The sequence below is a fragment of the Acartia tonsa genome, chromosome 4, assembly GCF_053477335.1.
Source record: "Acartia tonsa isolate MP-2025a chromosome 4, ASM5347733v1, whole genome shotgun sequence".
Classification (NCBI taxonomy): domain Eukaryota; kingdom Metazoa; phylum Arthropoda; class Copepoda; order Calanoida; family Acartiidae; genus Acartia; species Acartia tonsa.
This window is the reverse complement of record NC_137263.1, coordinates 16,051,000-16,068,278: the sequence shown is the minus strand read 5'-3', so window position 1 is coordinate 16,068,278 and position 17,279 is coordinate 16,051,000. Positions and strand designations below refer to the sequence as shown.

Genomic DNA, 17,279 nt, shown 5'->3' with positions numbered 1-17,279 from the left:
TTTGCGCCTGTTTTGGGCCAAGACATTCCCCACTACTCTGTTTGTCGCAAACCTGACATAGCAGTAGTAGGAACCATTTTTAACGTCTTAAGTTATAAGGTGATGATTGGCCGAGATTCGAACCTATCACCTTCCCAACATCGGATGCGCTACGTGTTGCGACATAGTCGCGGGTTTAATGCACAAAATTATATAATCAAGTTTATTAGTTTTTTTTTTATGTCAATGCTTTAAAATATGTTGACACTAGTGTTGAAAGGGCCACAACAAATATTCAACCAAATATGTTGCAACACATTTTAAACTTTCTTAATTTTAGAGTTTTAGGTTATTTTCTTAAGAAAGGTGACGTTTCAAACTTTTAATTCATTTTCCGTCTAATCTGAGCTAAAACTGGGATGAAAAAGGGCCATAGGAGGTGGCCAAAGTGTAATTTAATTGGATGTATCATTTTTTTGTCATTCTATCGGTAGTGCTCTAAAAAACTTATGAAACTTTGTACAGTTTGACCAATGAGCATTATTACTTCATATATCCGTCTGTCTGTCGGTTATGCACCTTTCTTAATTTAATTTGCTTTGCTATTCTTATTCTTAAACTTATCACATCCGGCAAGGAGGCTTTAGACAAAGTCTTATGATAACATTTTCTTATTCGTTGGCTTAACAACTTTGGAGACTTATAATGAATTTTGATAGGTTGGTTCATTAAGTTGATCGTCCAAACGTTTCAACAACTAGTTGTAATCTACAGATGGGATAATTTTGTGTATCATTATTGGGAGTGTACACTAATTTATCGCCCATTGTCTTATACCTTTAGATCCCTGATTGAAAAATTCGTTTCTTCTATCCGATTGCTTTTATTGGAATTTGTATTAAATCCTGATTGGGTTGTTCAAACTAAAGAGTAAGAATGTTTTTTCCTGGATTTTATTCTAAAGAAGTTGTATCAACTTTTTTGCTTTTTATTTAAGATAGCTAGCCGGTTCTTTCAGTAAGTAGTAGATGTAAAATTTTTCATAGAATTCAGATATGCAATCGGTTTTTTTGTAGACATCTTATTTTTTAAGTAATTTAAGTTTTTTAAAAAAATAATTAAGTCGGTTTTAAGGTACTAAAACGCAACAAAATAAAAGAAGAAAATAGCCAGTATTAACAAAAATAGTAAGATCTTTAATTTGTCACCTTACTTTTAAAATTCTGTTGAGTAATTGTTGAAAAAATCTATTTTTTTAACCTCGGTTTAATCAAAACATTAAACCTAAATATTTTCTCATACAGACATAAAAATATGGGTTCATATATACCATTAGAATGAGAAAAATAATATGAATCCATTCTAAGCAATATTGAAAAAGTTTTAAAAAATTGTAATAAAAAATAGAAAAAATAAAAAGTTTATTTTAAGAATTGTAACTACTAAACTAGCCAATCACAAATCGCAAAAATTGACGAATCGGGAAGCTTAACCTATAAGATTAACCTATAGAATTGCCAGAAAAAAAGGAGAACGTTCATACAATATATACAATAGATACTACAATAAATATAGTGATATTAAAGAACATGTAAAGAATGAAAAATTATGAACATATATGCATCAGTCTGTTTATAAACTTCAAAACAATGCAGTTAAAAATACATTATTGTTTCTTGTGTTTAAAAAATATCTGCTACATTGCATTGTCTTTTGTTTAGGTTTGGTTCAGGTTTGGTTCAAGCTAACCCTTTAAAGCCGAAAATTATGATTCTTAAAAACAACTTATTTTTTTTATTATAGTTTTATAAAACTTTTTCAATTTTGCTTAGAATGGATTCGTAATATTTTTCTGATTCTAAAGGTATATATGAACCCATGTTTTTATGTCTGTATGAGAAAATATTTAGGTTTAATGTTTTGATTAAACCGAGGTTAAAAAAATAGATTTTTTCAACAATTACTCAACAGAATTTTAAAAGTAAGGTGTCAAATTAAAGATCTTACTATTTTTGTTCATACTGGCTATTTTCTTCTTTTATTTTGTTGCGTTTTAGTACCTTAAAACCGACTTAATTATATTTTAAAAAAACTTAAATTACTTAAAAAATAAGAGGTCTACAAAAAAACCGATTACATATCTGAATTCTATGAAAAATTTTACATCTACTACTTACTGAAAGAACCGGCTAGCTATCTTAAATAAAAAGCAAAAAAGTTGATACAACTTCTTTGAAGTATTGTATTTAAAATCACGAAACCTTGTTAAAAATTTGCATTACAACTTTAGGATCTACTGCAGTTCACAGTAAAATGTTGCTGGTAACAAATATTGCCAAAAATCTATGAATTTTAAAGGCTGCTAGCTGCCAATCGGCTGAACGTACAGATCATGCCCATACACTGTTTTAAGCGGCATAAGAAGGCCTACAAATAATCTGGAATAGCCATAAATCAATAATGCATAATTATCTAACTAATAATAAATTTGTTTAGTTGTTATAATTCAGTACAAAGAGCAATATCTGAAGCAAAAGATCTTTCAACCTTTCGAAGTCTTGAGATGGTTTAAAGCTGTTTTATTAAAAAACAACTTTCTAAAATATTCAAAATACCCAAGACTGAAGCTGCTTGTCTATGATATAATACAAATAAATAAGTTTTTTTATTACACAAAAGATTTCGGAAATGTCTGTCTTTTCAAGAAAGCCTTATGAATTCCTTTTAGGCTATATACTTACCCCTAAAAGCTATATGTGCAGTCTCTTGTACAATACAATACAATACATGCACTCTATAATAGAATAAATTAATTAACTGAAATTACTGAAATGAAAGATAACTTGGGTTGTATCAAATTATATTTGCATTATTGCAAAAATGGATGTATAATATACGTGGATATTATGAAAGGGGGAAAATTGTCGTCAATTAAGCTTGATAACATTAAACTTATTTTTTAGTAAGTTCGTTCAGGAGGGGAAGGAATAGGTGAAAGAGAAAGAGGGTAATCGTTATTTTAGCCCGCTGCTTGTTTCACTTTATAACAGAACATGAAAATCTGGTTTAAGATCCAAGAAATTTTACATCTATTTGTTTAGATCAGGTGCAGTTCACGGTAAAATGTTCCTGTGATCGATTATCTCCTTAAATCTAGGAACTTTAACGGCTGCTCTCGACCGACCAAATTTTAACCTGCAGAAGAAGGCCTACAAATAATTTGGAATACTCAATAATGTTGCAGCGCACATAAATGCGCGAAAAAGACTGATTGACTGACGTGTTTTCTTTAGTCAAGCTTCCCCTGTGCATCAATTGGCTATTTCAAACTATTTATAGACCTTCTTATGCTGCTTATAACAATTTGCTGGCACAACATGTGAGTTTAGCCGTTTGGCTGCCAGCATCATTAATAGTTTATAGATTCATTGAGATAACCCATCCCAGAAACATTTACTGTGAACTGCACCAGATCCGAATGTTTTTATGTGTGCAAAAAATGCGTATTGTTTAATTTTAGCTGTTCTCCAATACATTTTCTCTGCCCAGACAATCCTAATAAGCACATGGAAAAATATATCTAATTTCCAATTATTTAAAGATACTTCTATTTAAAAAGGCTTGGCAGCCGTTTATTCAGCCGTAGCCGAATTGTGCTTAAGGTGGCCTAAGCTTAGTTATTGTATATGTGGCTGCGGCTGAGTAAAACTACACTCTGCTGTTGCGTTAACTGGCTGCATTAAAATTTGGCGAGGCTTTTGTAAGCTGCGGGGCTGAATGTGGATGAGGATTATAAAGAGCGGCTGCCAAGCCTTACAAAAAGTACATATAAAGTCAATCTGAGTGAATCATGTAGTATTTTCTCATTTACATCTTACGCTGTGTTAAATAGCAAAAGAAGTTGAATGATGCCCAAAGAAAATAGTGTTTTAAAACATTTTTGAAAGCTTCATTCCAATATTGGGTTGTTAACTCATCCCCCCTCCCCGTATTTCATCTAATTTTAATTTTTTTTCTTTATCTTTAAAACGTGCTTGTTAACGTTTTTTAAAAATTTAATTTCAATAAAAAATACCTAAAATTTTGCTTTAACGTTCACCTTTGTGGAAAAGTGTAATCATGCAATACAGCGTTTTGTTATTTTGTGTACAAATGTGATTGTATAGCGAAAATCACACCTTCAACTTATTTTGGATTAAAACACACGGTATACTCTAGGTATTTCTCAGGGAGTAAGGGGACATTGAACTATAAATTATACTGGTGTTCGAAGCATATCGCGTTCTCTTATTAGTTGGCTTAAAGATTTGTGACAAATATACTTGAATTGGTGGAGAAAAAAAACTACCTGTATCAGTCTCTTCTATCAATAGAATAATCTATAAAGGGGTAAATTTGTTTATCATAATTGGCACGCAAATAACATCAATTTATTATCCCTAAAGATCCCTGTTATTTGAGAATGGTTAAGATATCTATGTTTAATGATCTGAATTCGCTGCATATATTAACATTTCAAATTAGAATGTATAAGTGCTCAACAATAGACACACAACCTTTAGAGTAATATTGCTTAGTTTTTTAAATGAGAACCTGTATACATAAGACGTAAAAGTGACATCTTAAGACTTTATATGATTACTAGCGACTCCGCACCTAGCATAAGGTGTAACGTATTTTGATGAAGTAGGGCAGAAAAATAGCCTAAAACTACCTCAAGACAAAGTAAAAGCTAAAGTAGACTTAAACTACCCCGTGACGTATGTGATGCTTACCTAAAATATAATAGAGAACTATCAGTACAGTGGTTAGCGATATATATAGACAAAAAAATCTTACTACTTTATATAAAAGGATACCTAATAGTAGGCGATTTAAAATAAGGAAATTTAATTTAAAAATATTTTTGACAAACTTTTGTTTTGTTATCAATATAAGATTATAGTTTTTATTATCCTTATATAAAAGTAACTTAATACGTCTGTCTGTCTGTCAGTATCCAGATTCTTTAAGACAAGATTTATTAAAATATTTCAGATAAAAAAGGAAAAAATTGTGAATTCTTTAAATAATAATTATCATAATTCTATTATAGGTCTATAATTCTCATTGGCTCTACAATGGATGTAGAATATACCTGGATATTATGACAGGGGAAAGTTTTTATTCAATTTAGCTTGCTAACAAGAAACTTGTTAATTGGTCAGTTCGTTCATCCAGCATGAGGGGAGGGGATGAGGTAAAGGGGGGAACCGTTATTTAAGCCCGCTATAAGTTTCACTTAAATACAAAACATGAAAATCTGGTGTAAGATCCAATTAATAATAAATCCATTTCTATATTTCTCATTGGCTCTACTTCTTGCTATATGCTCTGATCTTACTTCTAAAATCAAGGGATTGGTACAAAAACAAAAATAAATAAAATTATGTTTTTTCCTGATGTATTTCATGTCTGTAGGTCGTCCTATTTGTTCTTTTGTAATACAATTTTCTCGTATTCATTCGAATCCGGTGGATAGGAACCGGTTCTCATCCATACGAAAAAACTATGTCTAGCATCGTATTATATCCAGCTTTCTACGAATATAAAAATGTACAATCATAAGAGTAAAACCAGTTTTATAGCCCGTGCCTTCGGTACCCCGGGGCTAAAAAACCGGTTTTAATCTTATAATTGTACATTCTATATCCATGGAAAGCTGTTTATAATACGATGCGAGAAATAACTATTCCTCGCTTTTTTGATATTTTTTTGCTGCCTCTTTCTCTCTTTTTTTCCATCTATTTTTAATGTATACTCTTATGTTTTCGCTTCTATTGGACGTTCTTATTATTCTATTATTCAGAATACTTTTAATTGTCTTTTCCAAAAAAAAAATAAAGTCACCTGACCTAACCTGAACCAGTTTTTAATGTGATTATTACACACCTTTGTAGTTTTTATTACACTAGTAGATTCGCCCCTGGCCTCTAGGGGCTTCGTCCCAAGAGGTAATGGAAAACATGGGGAAAAAATTGTGGGGTGAGGGAAATCTTTATTCTAGGTGTGACTTGGTTTCCCTTAATTATTTATTTTTGATAAAAATTTTATTTGGTGGAGTAGGGAATGGGTGTCCACTGTCCAACACCCCAAGAAAATAGCTTAAAACTATCAATTGTTTTGTTAGTATATTTCCTGTAAAGCAGAACCCAATTTTTCGTCAATGGCTTTCATATTTTACCATGGGCCTATATTGGTCCGAATATTAGATTTTAAAATCCGGAGGTTTTGATTTACAGTTCTCTGATTACTTCTTTCTCCCTGGTTGCTTTGCCATTTACACTCATTTATCAAACTCTACAACCAACTCTTTACAATTTAGATTATTTTAAAAGTACGGGGAGAAAGCCGCTCAAAAAATCAGCATTTGACGTCATCAAAATGAGGGAGATGAGAGGAGAAGTGAGAAAGAAAAAAGAGATGGATAATCCCTCATTATTATGACGTCACATACTGATTTTTTGAGCGACTTTCTCCCAGTACTTATACAACAGTATTATGAACCTTCCTGCGGCTCTAGCTTACAATAAAAACGAGAAAATCACGTCTCCCCAAAACGTTTCAGGCGGACAGACGAACATTTCTCGAAATAAAGAGTAGCTTCGCTACTAAAAAAAGGGTATTTGCTAGTCGACGCTGTGTTTTCCTCCAAGTGCAATAAAAGCAACCCCTTCCTTATCTAAAAAAAATTCTGTATGTCCAATACCTGCGGTTCACTAATACCCAATATAACTTAACCTAATAACCTGACCTAATGTAGTAAAAAAAACCGAATAACTAAACCTAATCCCCCCCCCCTATTTTCATTTTTTTTTCAAATTAAGTGGGGGGGGGGGGGGGTTGTGCCAAACTATAGGCACTTTTAAGGAAACATCAGTTGACGTTTTGATCAGTTGACAATTTAAGGTTAGAGTAAATTAACTAGATTTTTCCAAAAGTTAAAAGGTTAAAAAAAGAGAAATATTCTGAATCTTAAATCCTTATACTAAAGTAACAGGATGTTTGTCTGTCTGTGTGTCTGTCTGTGTGTCTGTCTGTGTGTACCGAAGGATCTCGCTAACCGCTGAACCGATCGGGTTCTCCTTAACAGGGTAGCTTCTCATAAGTCCCGGGAAGGTTTATAACTATTTTGGGGGAGGGTACCACCACCCTCCCAAGAGAAATGACAAAAAAATCGAAATTTTTTTGAATTTAGGGGAGACTTCAACGTCAAATAAGGTGGTATCGTACATAAAAAATTAACTTTAACAAACAAAAACATTTAAAGTGCCACTAGAGGCCTCTAGGGGCGTAGCCGCTAGTATTCTATATTATATTTAATTAATTCCTAAATTAGTTTGTTCACTTGGAATATCAGCAAAAATATTTGCTTATTATTATTTAAACTCTGTTTCTTAATGAAAGGACTTTTAATAACATTAAGTTGTTTTCCATCCATTATTTTGAAAATATTATTGTGCAGTAATGGATATAGGATTTACGTGGATATATTGTCAGGATAATTTTTCGTCAATTTCGCTTGCTAACTTGGACCTAATTTATTGGTCAGTTTGTTCATCCAGTTGAGGAGAGGGGCTAAAGGGGAATTTTAGCCAGCTGCGAGTATTTCTTTATAACTTTACATAAAAATTTGACGAAGCCCAATCTGTACCACTTTTGCACCACTTTTGACGTCATATTCTCCATCGCTTTTTTAGGGGTTTCCTTTCCCACTTCTCCTCTCATCTCACTTATTTTATGACGTCACAGGAATCAAACTTGGTGCAAAAGTGGTACAGATTGGGCTTCGTCAAAAATTTGGTACAACATCCAAGTAATAATACATCGATTTGTGCAGTACTCAGGTCCTGGGGATGGAGAGTATATTTGCATGCAAATTAATCCACAACCAAATCTTCCTCTAATGCTAACAATGTTCCAAAACTAAGAGTTAAGAGACGATTAATTTATGTCCATTATCATATCCCTGCGTCCATGTCTTATCCAGACAAAATACATTTCAGGGATAGTTCTCAGAATCTTAACAGTAAGTAATATGGAAGGATTATTGTATAATTGATCCGTTATCATTATTACTTGTATCTTACACCAGATTAACATGTACTCTTATAACGTGAAAATTGCAGCTGGCTAATAGCTATAGCGACCCCCTTCCACCCCCTTTACCCCATACCCTCTCCTCCTACTGGATTAACTAACTGACCAATAAATGAGTTGCATATTAGGTACCTAAATCCACGTATATTATTCTTTATCCATTATTGTACCTCTAGTCTCCACAGAAACCTTACATAGAAAAAGGTTATGGCTTACATTAAATTTAAAGGAACAGTGGCGTTTGCAGGGATATGTCAGGGGGAGGGTGCGATGAGCACCCAAAAATATTTACACCACCATTACGATTTTTAACACCTTCCCTTGAAACAAATGGTAAGGATGGGGGGGGGGGGGTGTTACTTTTTATTCTCTACACCACCTTGCCCCTGCTGCAAACTTCAGGTCTTAACCTTTAGATTCCTTTCCACTCTGTCACAGGGCGTTGGTCTTTTGTAGAGTTGGTCTTTTGAAGGCGTTGGTCTTTTGTAGGTGTTGGTCTTATGTAGCAACGCCCTGTCACAGAAGTGATGAAAATTAAGAAAGGTTCATTTATCGTCCATTAGACTATCCCCGTTTTCCTGGGTGTTTAAAGGAAACATGCAAGAAATACCACGCTTTAACTGCTGAAAGACTGCCACAAGTAGACCAAATACCCCAAATTTGAAGCCTTCAGCTTCTATAACAAAAAAGTTCTAGGCATTTTAAAATGACATTTTATGTACAATGAAAATTTTGAAAGAATTGCAATGCTCATGTTGAAAACTTTAAAATTAAACTACGTGGCCTAGAAACAAAATTATAACCTTATTTTTGTCATAAATTTAGGTTTCCAGTGACTAATTATATTTTTACAATAAAAATACCCATTTTTATAGTCAAAATCATTAAAAAAAATTAAGTTTTACTTGCATTGTACCGAATGTACTGTAGCCAATCAGAAGGCTGAATCAGCTTAACAACCAATCACAGCTAAGCTTGTATTAGTTTACCCCTTTGTTTCTGCTATGATTTTCGTTTAAAAATGCAATTTAAATCGAATTTTTTTCATAGATTTTGACTATGAAATGTGGTGTTTTTATTGTAAAAATGTAATCAGTTACAGGCAATCTAAGTTTCTGGCAAAGATAAGGTTATAATTTTATGTCTAGGCAACGTAATTTAATATTGTTTTTTCTTTTATGAGCATTGGAAATCTTTCAAAAATTCCATTGTACATAAAATGCTATTTTGAAATGCCTAGAACTTTTTTGTTATTGAAGCTGAAGGCTTATAATTTGGGGTATTGGGTCTTCTTGTGGCAGTCTTTCAGCAGTTAAAGCGTGTTATTTCTTGCAGGCGTCCTTTAACCAAGGATTATCTATTAAGGGATAAGACAATGGCCGATAAATTGATGTACATCTTTAATGATGATACACAAAATTACCCCTTCTGTAGTTTAGGATCAGTGGTTGATACGTTTAGACTCAACTTAATGAACCAACCAATCAAAATTCAATTAAAGTCCCCAAAGTTGTTAAGCCAACGCTCCCTCCCTCCCTGGGTATAACCATAATTTTCTTACGTCGCCTCCAAAGTATTTCAAACCAATAAAGGTACTATGAAAGAGAGGTAATGTCTGATTGAGCCAATAGGAGAATCGCATCGGTACATACATTTAATCTCATTGGTTGAAATTGTGTACACATTTTGTTATGAACGCATGTTTTTTTCATTTCATACATAGATAAAAGTCAGCTGTAAACAGTATATTTTCTTAGTAGAAAGCTTTGCGGAATCAGAATTAATTGCCCAAAGATTATACTTCACAGAATCATTTCTGTAGTATATATCCTTTGTTTCTTTTTGAAACTTAAAGATAGATAGAATTAATTGCCCAAAAATTTGGTCTTCAATTTGAAAGCTTCAAACAGAGGTGGATTCTTTAAAAAAAAGTTAGGCTGGCTACTCGCTGGTGAGGCAAAATTATTTTTAAGAAAAATCCTCCAAAATCGAATAAAAAAATTTACAAAAATTAAATAAAATCTTAAAAGGGTTATTAATATATGATTTTGTTTAATTTTTGTAGATTTTTAATGTGCTTTTGGATGATTTTTTACAAAAATAATTTTGCTTCACTCTCGAGTAGCGAGTCTATCATTATTTAAGAATCCACAACAGCTTGAGTCTAAAGTAAACAATACTTTTGTCTGCTAGAAATGTTCCTTCTTAGATATGACGAAAAAAGGTTTCAGAATATGCTTCTATTCTTATATTTCTATTTTCAAACCAATACCTTTTTCGTCTCTACGTTAATTAAATTGATAAATTAAAAAAGTTGCGTTCTTACTTGGCATGGTGGTTATACATTCCTTTGCAGGGTGGCCGTAAAAGGAAAATCATGTTGACGGGGGGGGGGGGGAGGTGGTGCTCAGGGAGGAAAGGAAAGTACATTGTCCCCCAAAGTTTTATAATGACGTTTTCTCATTTGTTGGCTTAATAACTTTTGGCACTTTTGATTGGTTGTCTTTAAGTTTCAACCACTAAATGTAATATACAGAAGGGGTAATTTTGTGTATCATCATGGGGATGTTCATCAATTTATCGGCCATTGCCTTATCCCATTAGATCCCTGGGAGTAACTACAGATGAGTTAGCTAAAGTATAATGTTTAAAGCTTGCTATATTTGGGATACAGTAGGCTGATTAATCGCTGCATTGGTTGGGGGATCCTTACAACAAAATAAAGCTTCTCTGTCAAACATTTTGCTGTATGACTTCCTAACAGATATCCGCTGGATTAGAAGCGGTTCTCAATCATACTGAAAGATGTGTATATCATCGTATTACAGACAATTTTCCAGAAATATTAAACTAAAAATCATAAAACTGGTTATTATTTTTAAAAGCGAAGCTTTTTTATAATAATAGGGGGCTTCAATATTTATCAATAATCTAGCTATGTTTTAAAAGTGAAGCTTTTCTATAATTAGGGTCCGCCCGTCCGTCCGAGAAAGATAGCTTTTTTCGTTAATTTAGGCATGTTATAATTTTCCTATCAATTTCAAACCTTGCATGGTGATTCCTGTAGTAGTTAGGTACGAATTAGAAAGCGTAGCAACTCTATAATCATTACCAGAATGTCCGTACGTCTATTTTAAACATGTTCATTTTTTACTTTTATAACAACAAATTTTTATGTGATCTAATTATTCGATTGTTCTGATTTTTGGTATGCTGATTCCTGGGACAACAAAGTACGATATTATAAGCAAAGCAACTCTATAATCAAGTCCTAAAAATGTAAGTATGTCCATAAACATTATCCTGTATCAAGAAGTTTTTCAACAAATTTACTCTCAATTTGCTTTTACTCTTATTCATTTATATTCTGATTATTCAGTTCTGACACACAAGTGTTAATGTCCGTTTGTCCTACCGTTTCAGAGCTTCGCTTTTATGGATGTTGTCATCCTTGTTTTATTTTAATACACGCAGAAAACTGTTTATATGCTATGCGATACATAACTATTCCTACATAAACCATGAGTTTTGAGTATTTATAAAGGTTTTATACAAAAATTAATTGTCCCAATTAGTTGTACTTTACAGTGCAGCTTTAAAAACGTCTGTGGATAGTTGTAGGCTATTTATCTGACCTACCCCGTCCACCACCCCTAAATGCTAGGGGCGCAACTGTTCTGCATATATTAGTACTGTGGATGTATCCATTGCTAAATCATGGGTATATAGTTTATTATTCATATTATTATAACCAATGTCCGATTAATTTCCGCTGGATTAGAACCGGTTTTGAGACATAATGAAAGTTTCATGTATAATAAAATATAAATCATGAAATGAAACCCTGCTTTGTGGGCCAGAACCTATAATTTTTCATTTTGATGTCCGTGGAAACCTGTCTATAATACGATGCGATAAATAACTATTTCGGTATGAAAGTACAGAGACACTAGAGCTAAAATACGTCATAATTATTTAAAAGATTTTTTTAAAAATTAAAAATCAATTTCGCTCTTTAGCATGATTTGTGTTGAATTTACGAGCAAAGACACAAAGGTTTTTATTTACGATTTGTGCAGGAATCTTACGGGATAAGAGTAAGACAATGAACGATAAATTGATGGTTATCCTTAATAAATTAGTATTTTAGTATTAGTATTTAGTATTAGTATTATCGTTATTTTAGCCAGCTACAAGTTTCACCTTATTAGAGTATATGTAAATCTGTTGTAAGATCCAAGTATTAATAAATCCATAGTAACTTTACTGTTGGTAAATAAGATTGGATTAGGTTTATAATACATGGAAAGCCTACCTACATATAATAAGTAATAGCCTTTATCTAATAATGCACCGCTAGCTAATGCGCACAACTCGCGAAAAACTAAGTCTGTTTTATATAGTTGTGCGCTTCTAGTGCATAATTGAGTCTGATTAGAATTTATGCTTTGATCAGTTTGGTCGTTAAGAGCCTTTGAATTTCACAAAACAAGGATGACAACATCCATAAAAGCGAAGCTCTGAAACGGTAGGACAAACGATCATTAACACGTGTAGAGTGTCAGAACTGAATAAGCAGACTATAAATGTATGAGTCTAAACCGATTGTAAGTAAAACTGTTTAAGGATATTTTAAAGGACTTGATTTTAGAGATGCTATATGTTGTTATACAAATCAGTATTCCAAAAATCAATGAATAGAGTAATTACGTCACATAAAAAAATGATTGTTAAAAAGGTTAAGAATCAACATGTTTTAAATGGGACGTACGGACACTCTGGGAACGATTATATAGTTACTACGCTTTCTGAATCGTACCCAACTACTACATGAAACAATTCTAACTTGCATACATTATTGATAAGAGCTATCCGTTACGGACGGACTGTCCCTAATTATTGAAATCTTCGCTTTTAAAAGAACCTCTGCTTGTTTTTTTCTTGATCCTAAAGATGTATCTAGATATGCATAAAACTTGCAATTGTCTCATCAAATAAAATGATATTATAATTAAGTCTTGCCATAATTCAATACCAGGTTAATGGATATAGAATATACGTGGATATATTTATAGAGGAAAATTTGTCATCAATTTAGCATGCTAATAAGGACCTCATTATTTTGTCAGTTCGTTCATCTAGTAGGAGAGGATTAAGGTATTTACTCTATTCATACTACAAATACCTAACCTTGGAAATAGCAGCAGTAGGTAAAGTTTTAAAATATTGAAATATTGTGCAGTGCTTTACAAGATCGAACTCGACAACTTCATGACCACCTTCTGCTCCGGCTTCTACATCATGGGTTAAAGCATTTACTTTTTCCAAGCATAATCTATACGTTCAACCGTTTAGAACATTTTACACACACAAAACATTAATTTTAATGAATTTCTAATTCCATCAACATTTTACCGTAATCTGTACTAAATCCAAAGAAAGTTCACAAAAGTTTTAAATCGATATATTATTGATTGGATGTTGCACAAAATTTTCAAGTACTCTAATAAAGTGAAACTCACAGCTGGCTCAAATAACGATACCCCCAAACCACCCACTTAACCCACCCCCTCCCCTACTACTGGATTAACTAACTTACTAATAAATGAGGTCCATGTTAGCAATTCTTAAATTGACGACAATTTTCCACCTGTCATAATATCCACGTATATTCTACAATCCATTAATTTATATTTGATGTGGACCTATTTGGGTAAATATAATTATTAACCAAAATTAAAGCAATTCAAAGATAAAAAATAATATAGAAATAATATTTTTCAATGACAAAAACCATAACGCAAGCATATGATTTTTTTGTAATTTAAACAACATTTTAACATTTGAACATATAGGTATACAGAAGGAGGTCAACAACCCTCTTGCAAAACCCTGTGCACACCACTGATTTTCTAGCTTTTATAATAGATTATAAGGTTTTTTTATTTGTGACACGGACTTATAATTACAAAAGTGTCAATCTTAGCTGTACATAGTGACTCTACAAATACTAAGTGACTTGGTCCTAGAGGCACGATCATGATGATATCTAGAGAGGGTAGAGTTACCTCCCCCCCCCCACACACCTAACCCTGAAAAAATACCTCGTCCATTTGTTTGTCCACCCGTCTGTACGAAACTTAATGGGTGTATGTAAAGTGAATTTCTCCATTTTAATGAGCATAAAATATATGATTAATTTATTTCAACTGTCTGTCGGTTAGGCAAAGACATAAATATATAATCGCATATAAAGGTTTCGTGATTTTCTAAATGTTTATAATCTTTTCCTTCGAATTTTCTTTCTCGCTTTTAAAATAAATTTACAATAAAAAACTCATTTTGTCTGTTTGTCAATCCAATATTTGTGCTTTGCTACTTATGAATGTTGTCATCCTTGTTTTGATAGATTTTGTGAATAAATATGGAATTTGTGACATAAATAAATGTTTGATTGATAGTAGAGCTTTCCAAATATATCTATATATATACTTCTTCTATGTATATATATAAAGACAAGAAAAGCTGTCAAGCTGAAATTGATTCTGCATATGAGAATAGTCTACACAACCAATTACACGCAATTTTATTTATCATTAATAAAACATTATTTAATATATCAAGCTTCTCTTTTCCTAAATGTTAAAAAAAGGAATTACTTTCCTCTCCTATAGAAGGAAGGAAAGGAAAGAGAGATGGCGTGCCGGTACATGTAAATGAGGCCTGAGCAGTCACAGCGTATAGCAGTGTGCCTGCCTCAAGGAATAAAGGAATAGACACACCACCTCCACCCACACACACAAACACACACAGACACACACACACACACAAACCGATACAGTACTCCACACCACTTCGTACCAGAAACATGACAGAGCTGGGATAAAACCAAAGCTTACCAAAGTGAATAAAATAATAATATTAATAAAGAAATAAATAAAAGTTATATTGGCGGGTATATTCAGCTCCCAGATGGCTGGATATCCTAAATTATTTGTGTTATTGTGCACGGTGATCGCATTTGTTAGCGCGAAAGGTAAGTTTTTCAAAAAAAAATAATTCTTTTTTTTGTTTACTGTTGTCAATATATTGGACTCATTTTCATAAATCCTTTGGAGGAAATACCTCACTCACAACTCTCTACCAGGGATGTAAAGGGATAAGACAATAAATTGATGTACATCCCAAATGATGATGCACAAAATTGCCATTACTGTAGATTAAATTTAGTGGTTGAAACGATCGGACACAACTTCAAGAACCAACAAATCAAAATTCAATAAAATTCTCCAAAGTTCTCAAGCCAATAAAAAAGAAAACGTTATTATAAAACATTGGGGACTAGTGAAATAAACAGCCCAATGTCCCCTCCCTCCCTGACTTTCTCTGTTATAGTCAATGTTGCGTTTTCAATAATAAATCCAATACAAATTTCCTCACTATAGCACTGAAACCAGGGAGGGAGGTGGCAATAGGAAATAAAGTAATCTACACAACTCTTTTCTACCCCTAATATTTACCAGCTACCAAGAGTATAATTTTTAAATAAGAATTAATGGGAAAGGGTGGGAAGACAAAATTTTTTCCTGTGTCCTATCCCAGAGCAGCAGAAAATTACACTACTTCTTCCTATTTATAATTTCTATTTTTGCATAAAAAAAACATTTTTAGCAAATTAAACTTTGCTTTTAGCTTGATTACTTTTTTAATCAGTTAAAGCAATTTTAGATATTTTAAAAGTACTTTGTACAACTTTTTTTTACATTTAGAAGTGCAAGAGCATAAATTAATCCACAAATGAGGACAAATGTTTTTTGTTGTTGTGCAAAATTGCTTTTATGTTGACAAGTGTTATAGGGTAGGAAACAACAGAAAGGGGGGGGGGGGGGGCTAGAGACTTGCCAAAATATTTTTCATTATGGCTAGACTAACTTATTTCAAGTCAGGTTTTTTGAAGCAAAATTTTCAATATTTTCAAAAACAATGAAATTATACTTAAGTTTTAGATTTCAATGAGCAAAAATTTCTTGTTTTGCTTCTATCTTTTAGATTTTTGTATTAGATTTTAATATTTATCAAGGGATAGGATAATGGGCGATAAGTTTTGTTTTAATGAATATTGCTGTAAAGATGAATTTATCTGCATATAACTGTGTAACATGTCCCTTCCTCAATGTTTTTAATTGTAATTATAAAGAAAAGCAAATACTTTGTTTGTTTATACATATAGAGACACTCATAGATGTTAAGGAATAAGGCAGTTGACGAGAAATTAATGTCCATTTCTATTTATGATAAATAAAATTCCCCCACCTGAAGATTAAAATTATTGGTGAGAAAGATTTGACACTAAAAGTTTGTAAGATTTAATAAAAGTACCCAGAGCTTTTAAGCCAGTAAGCGTATAAAACTTTTGGTACCATTTTAGTTAAGAGTCCAATGTTCCCTTCCTCCCTGGAAGACACAGAATGTCTCTAGGCATAAATATGCCACAAATAACACCAAAGAAAATATGCAAAATACATATTTGTACTTATTAAAATTTGCTAATAAGCTTGTTATACAAAGATGTCTATGATTCGCATACTGAGGTGGATTCTTTAAAAACTTTATGGCTCACTGGCTCACTAAAATCAGTGAGGCTAGCAAAAAAAATTTTGTAAAAAAATCCTCCAAAATCGCATAAAAAATCTACAAAAATAATTAAAATCATGAAAGGGTTATTAGCATAAGATTTTGTTTAATTTTTGTAGATTTTTAAAGCGATTTTGGAGTTTTTTTTACAAATTTTTTTAGTGAGCCTTACTGATTTTAGTGAGCCAGTAAGAGTAAAGTTTTTTAAGAATCCACCTCTGATTAGAAAAAGATATACATTAGCTTGATCAAAATAGAATAATTTATCATACAAAATATGGTTCTATAACAAACTTACATCTATAATGTAATTATAGATACAAAATAACAAGGGTGTGCAGAGGATTTTGCAATGCGAGGTTTTTATAACAACCTCTCAGATATCAAATTTATGGGGGTTGTATAATAATTTTGAAAAGGATTAGAAAGCTAAATCTGAAATTTCTGGTTATGGAGTTGTTATTTTTTGAAGGAAAACGCTCAGCTAAAGAGAAATTTCATTTTATCCAATAAAAAAGATTTAAGAT

The 17,279-nt window shown here is 32.3% G+C and overlaps 3 protein-coding genes and 1 pseudogene across 4 annotated transcripts in view; 2 read left to right on the top strand and 2 right to left on the bottom strand.

Moving 5' to 3' along the window:
* LOC145316261 (tryptophan--tRNA ligase, cytoplasmic-like) overlaps positions 1-17,279 on the bottom strand; it is a 309,384-nt gene that overhangs the window by 72,847 nt on the left and 219,258 nt on the right. The window lies entirely within an intron of this gene.
* Ufm1 (Ubiquitin-fold modifier 1) overlaps positions 1-17,279 on the bottom strand; it is a 268,608-nt gene that overhangs the window by 67,517 nt on the left and 183,812 nt on the right. The window lies entirely within an intron of this gene.
* On the top strand, positions 9,910-9,983 carry LOC145318439 (small nucleolar RNA U3; annotated as a pseudogene).
* Positions 14,961-17,279, top strand: part of Cals (calsyntenin 1) — an 82,521-nt gene continuing 80,202 nt past the window's right edge. The window contains exon 1 of the mRNA XM_080156681.1: positions 14,961-15,154. Within this exon, the coding sequence (XP_080012807.1) occupies positions 15,091-15,154 (64 nt within the window). The 5' untranslated portion in view covers positions 14,961-15,090. The remainder of the gene's footprint in view (positions 15,155-17,279) is intronic.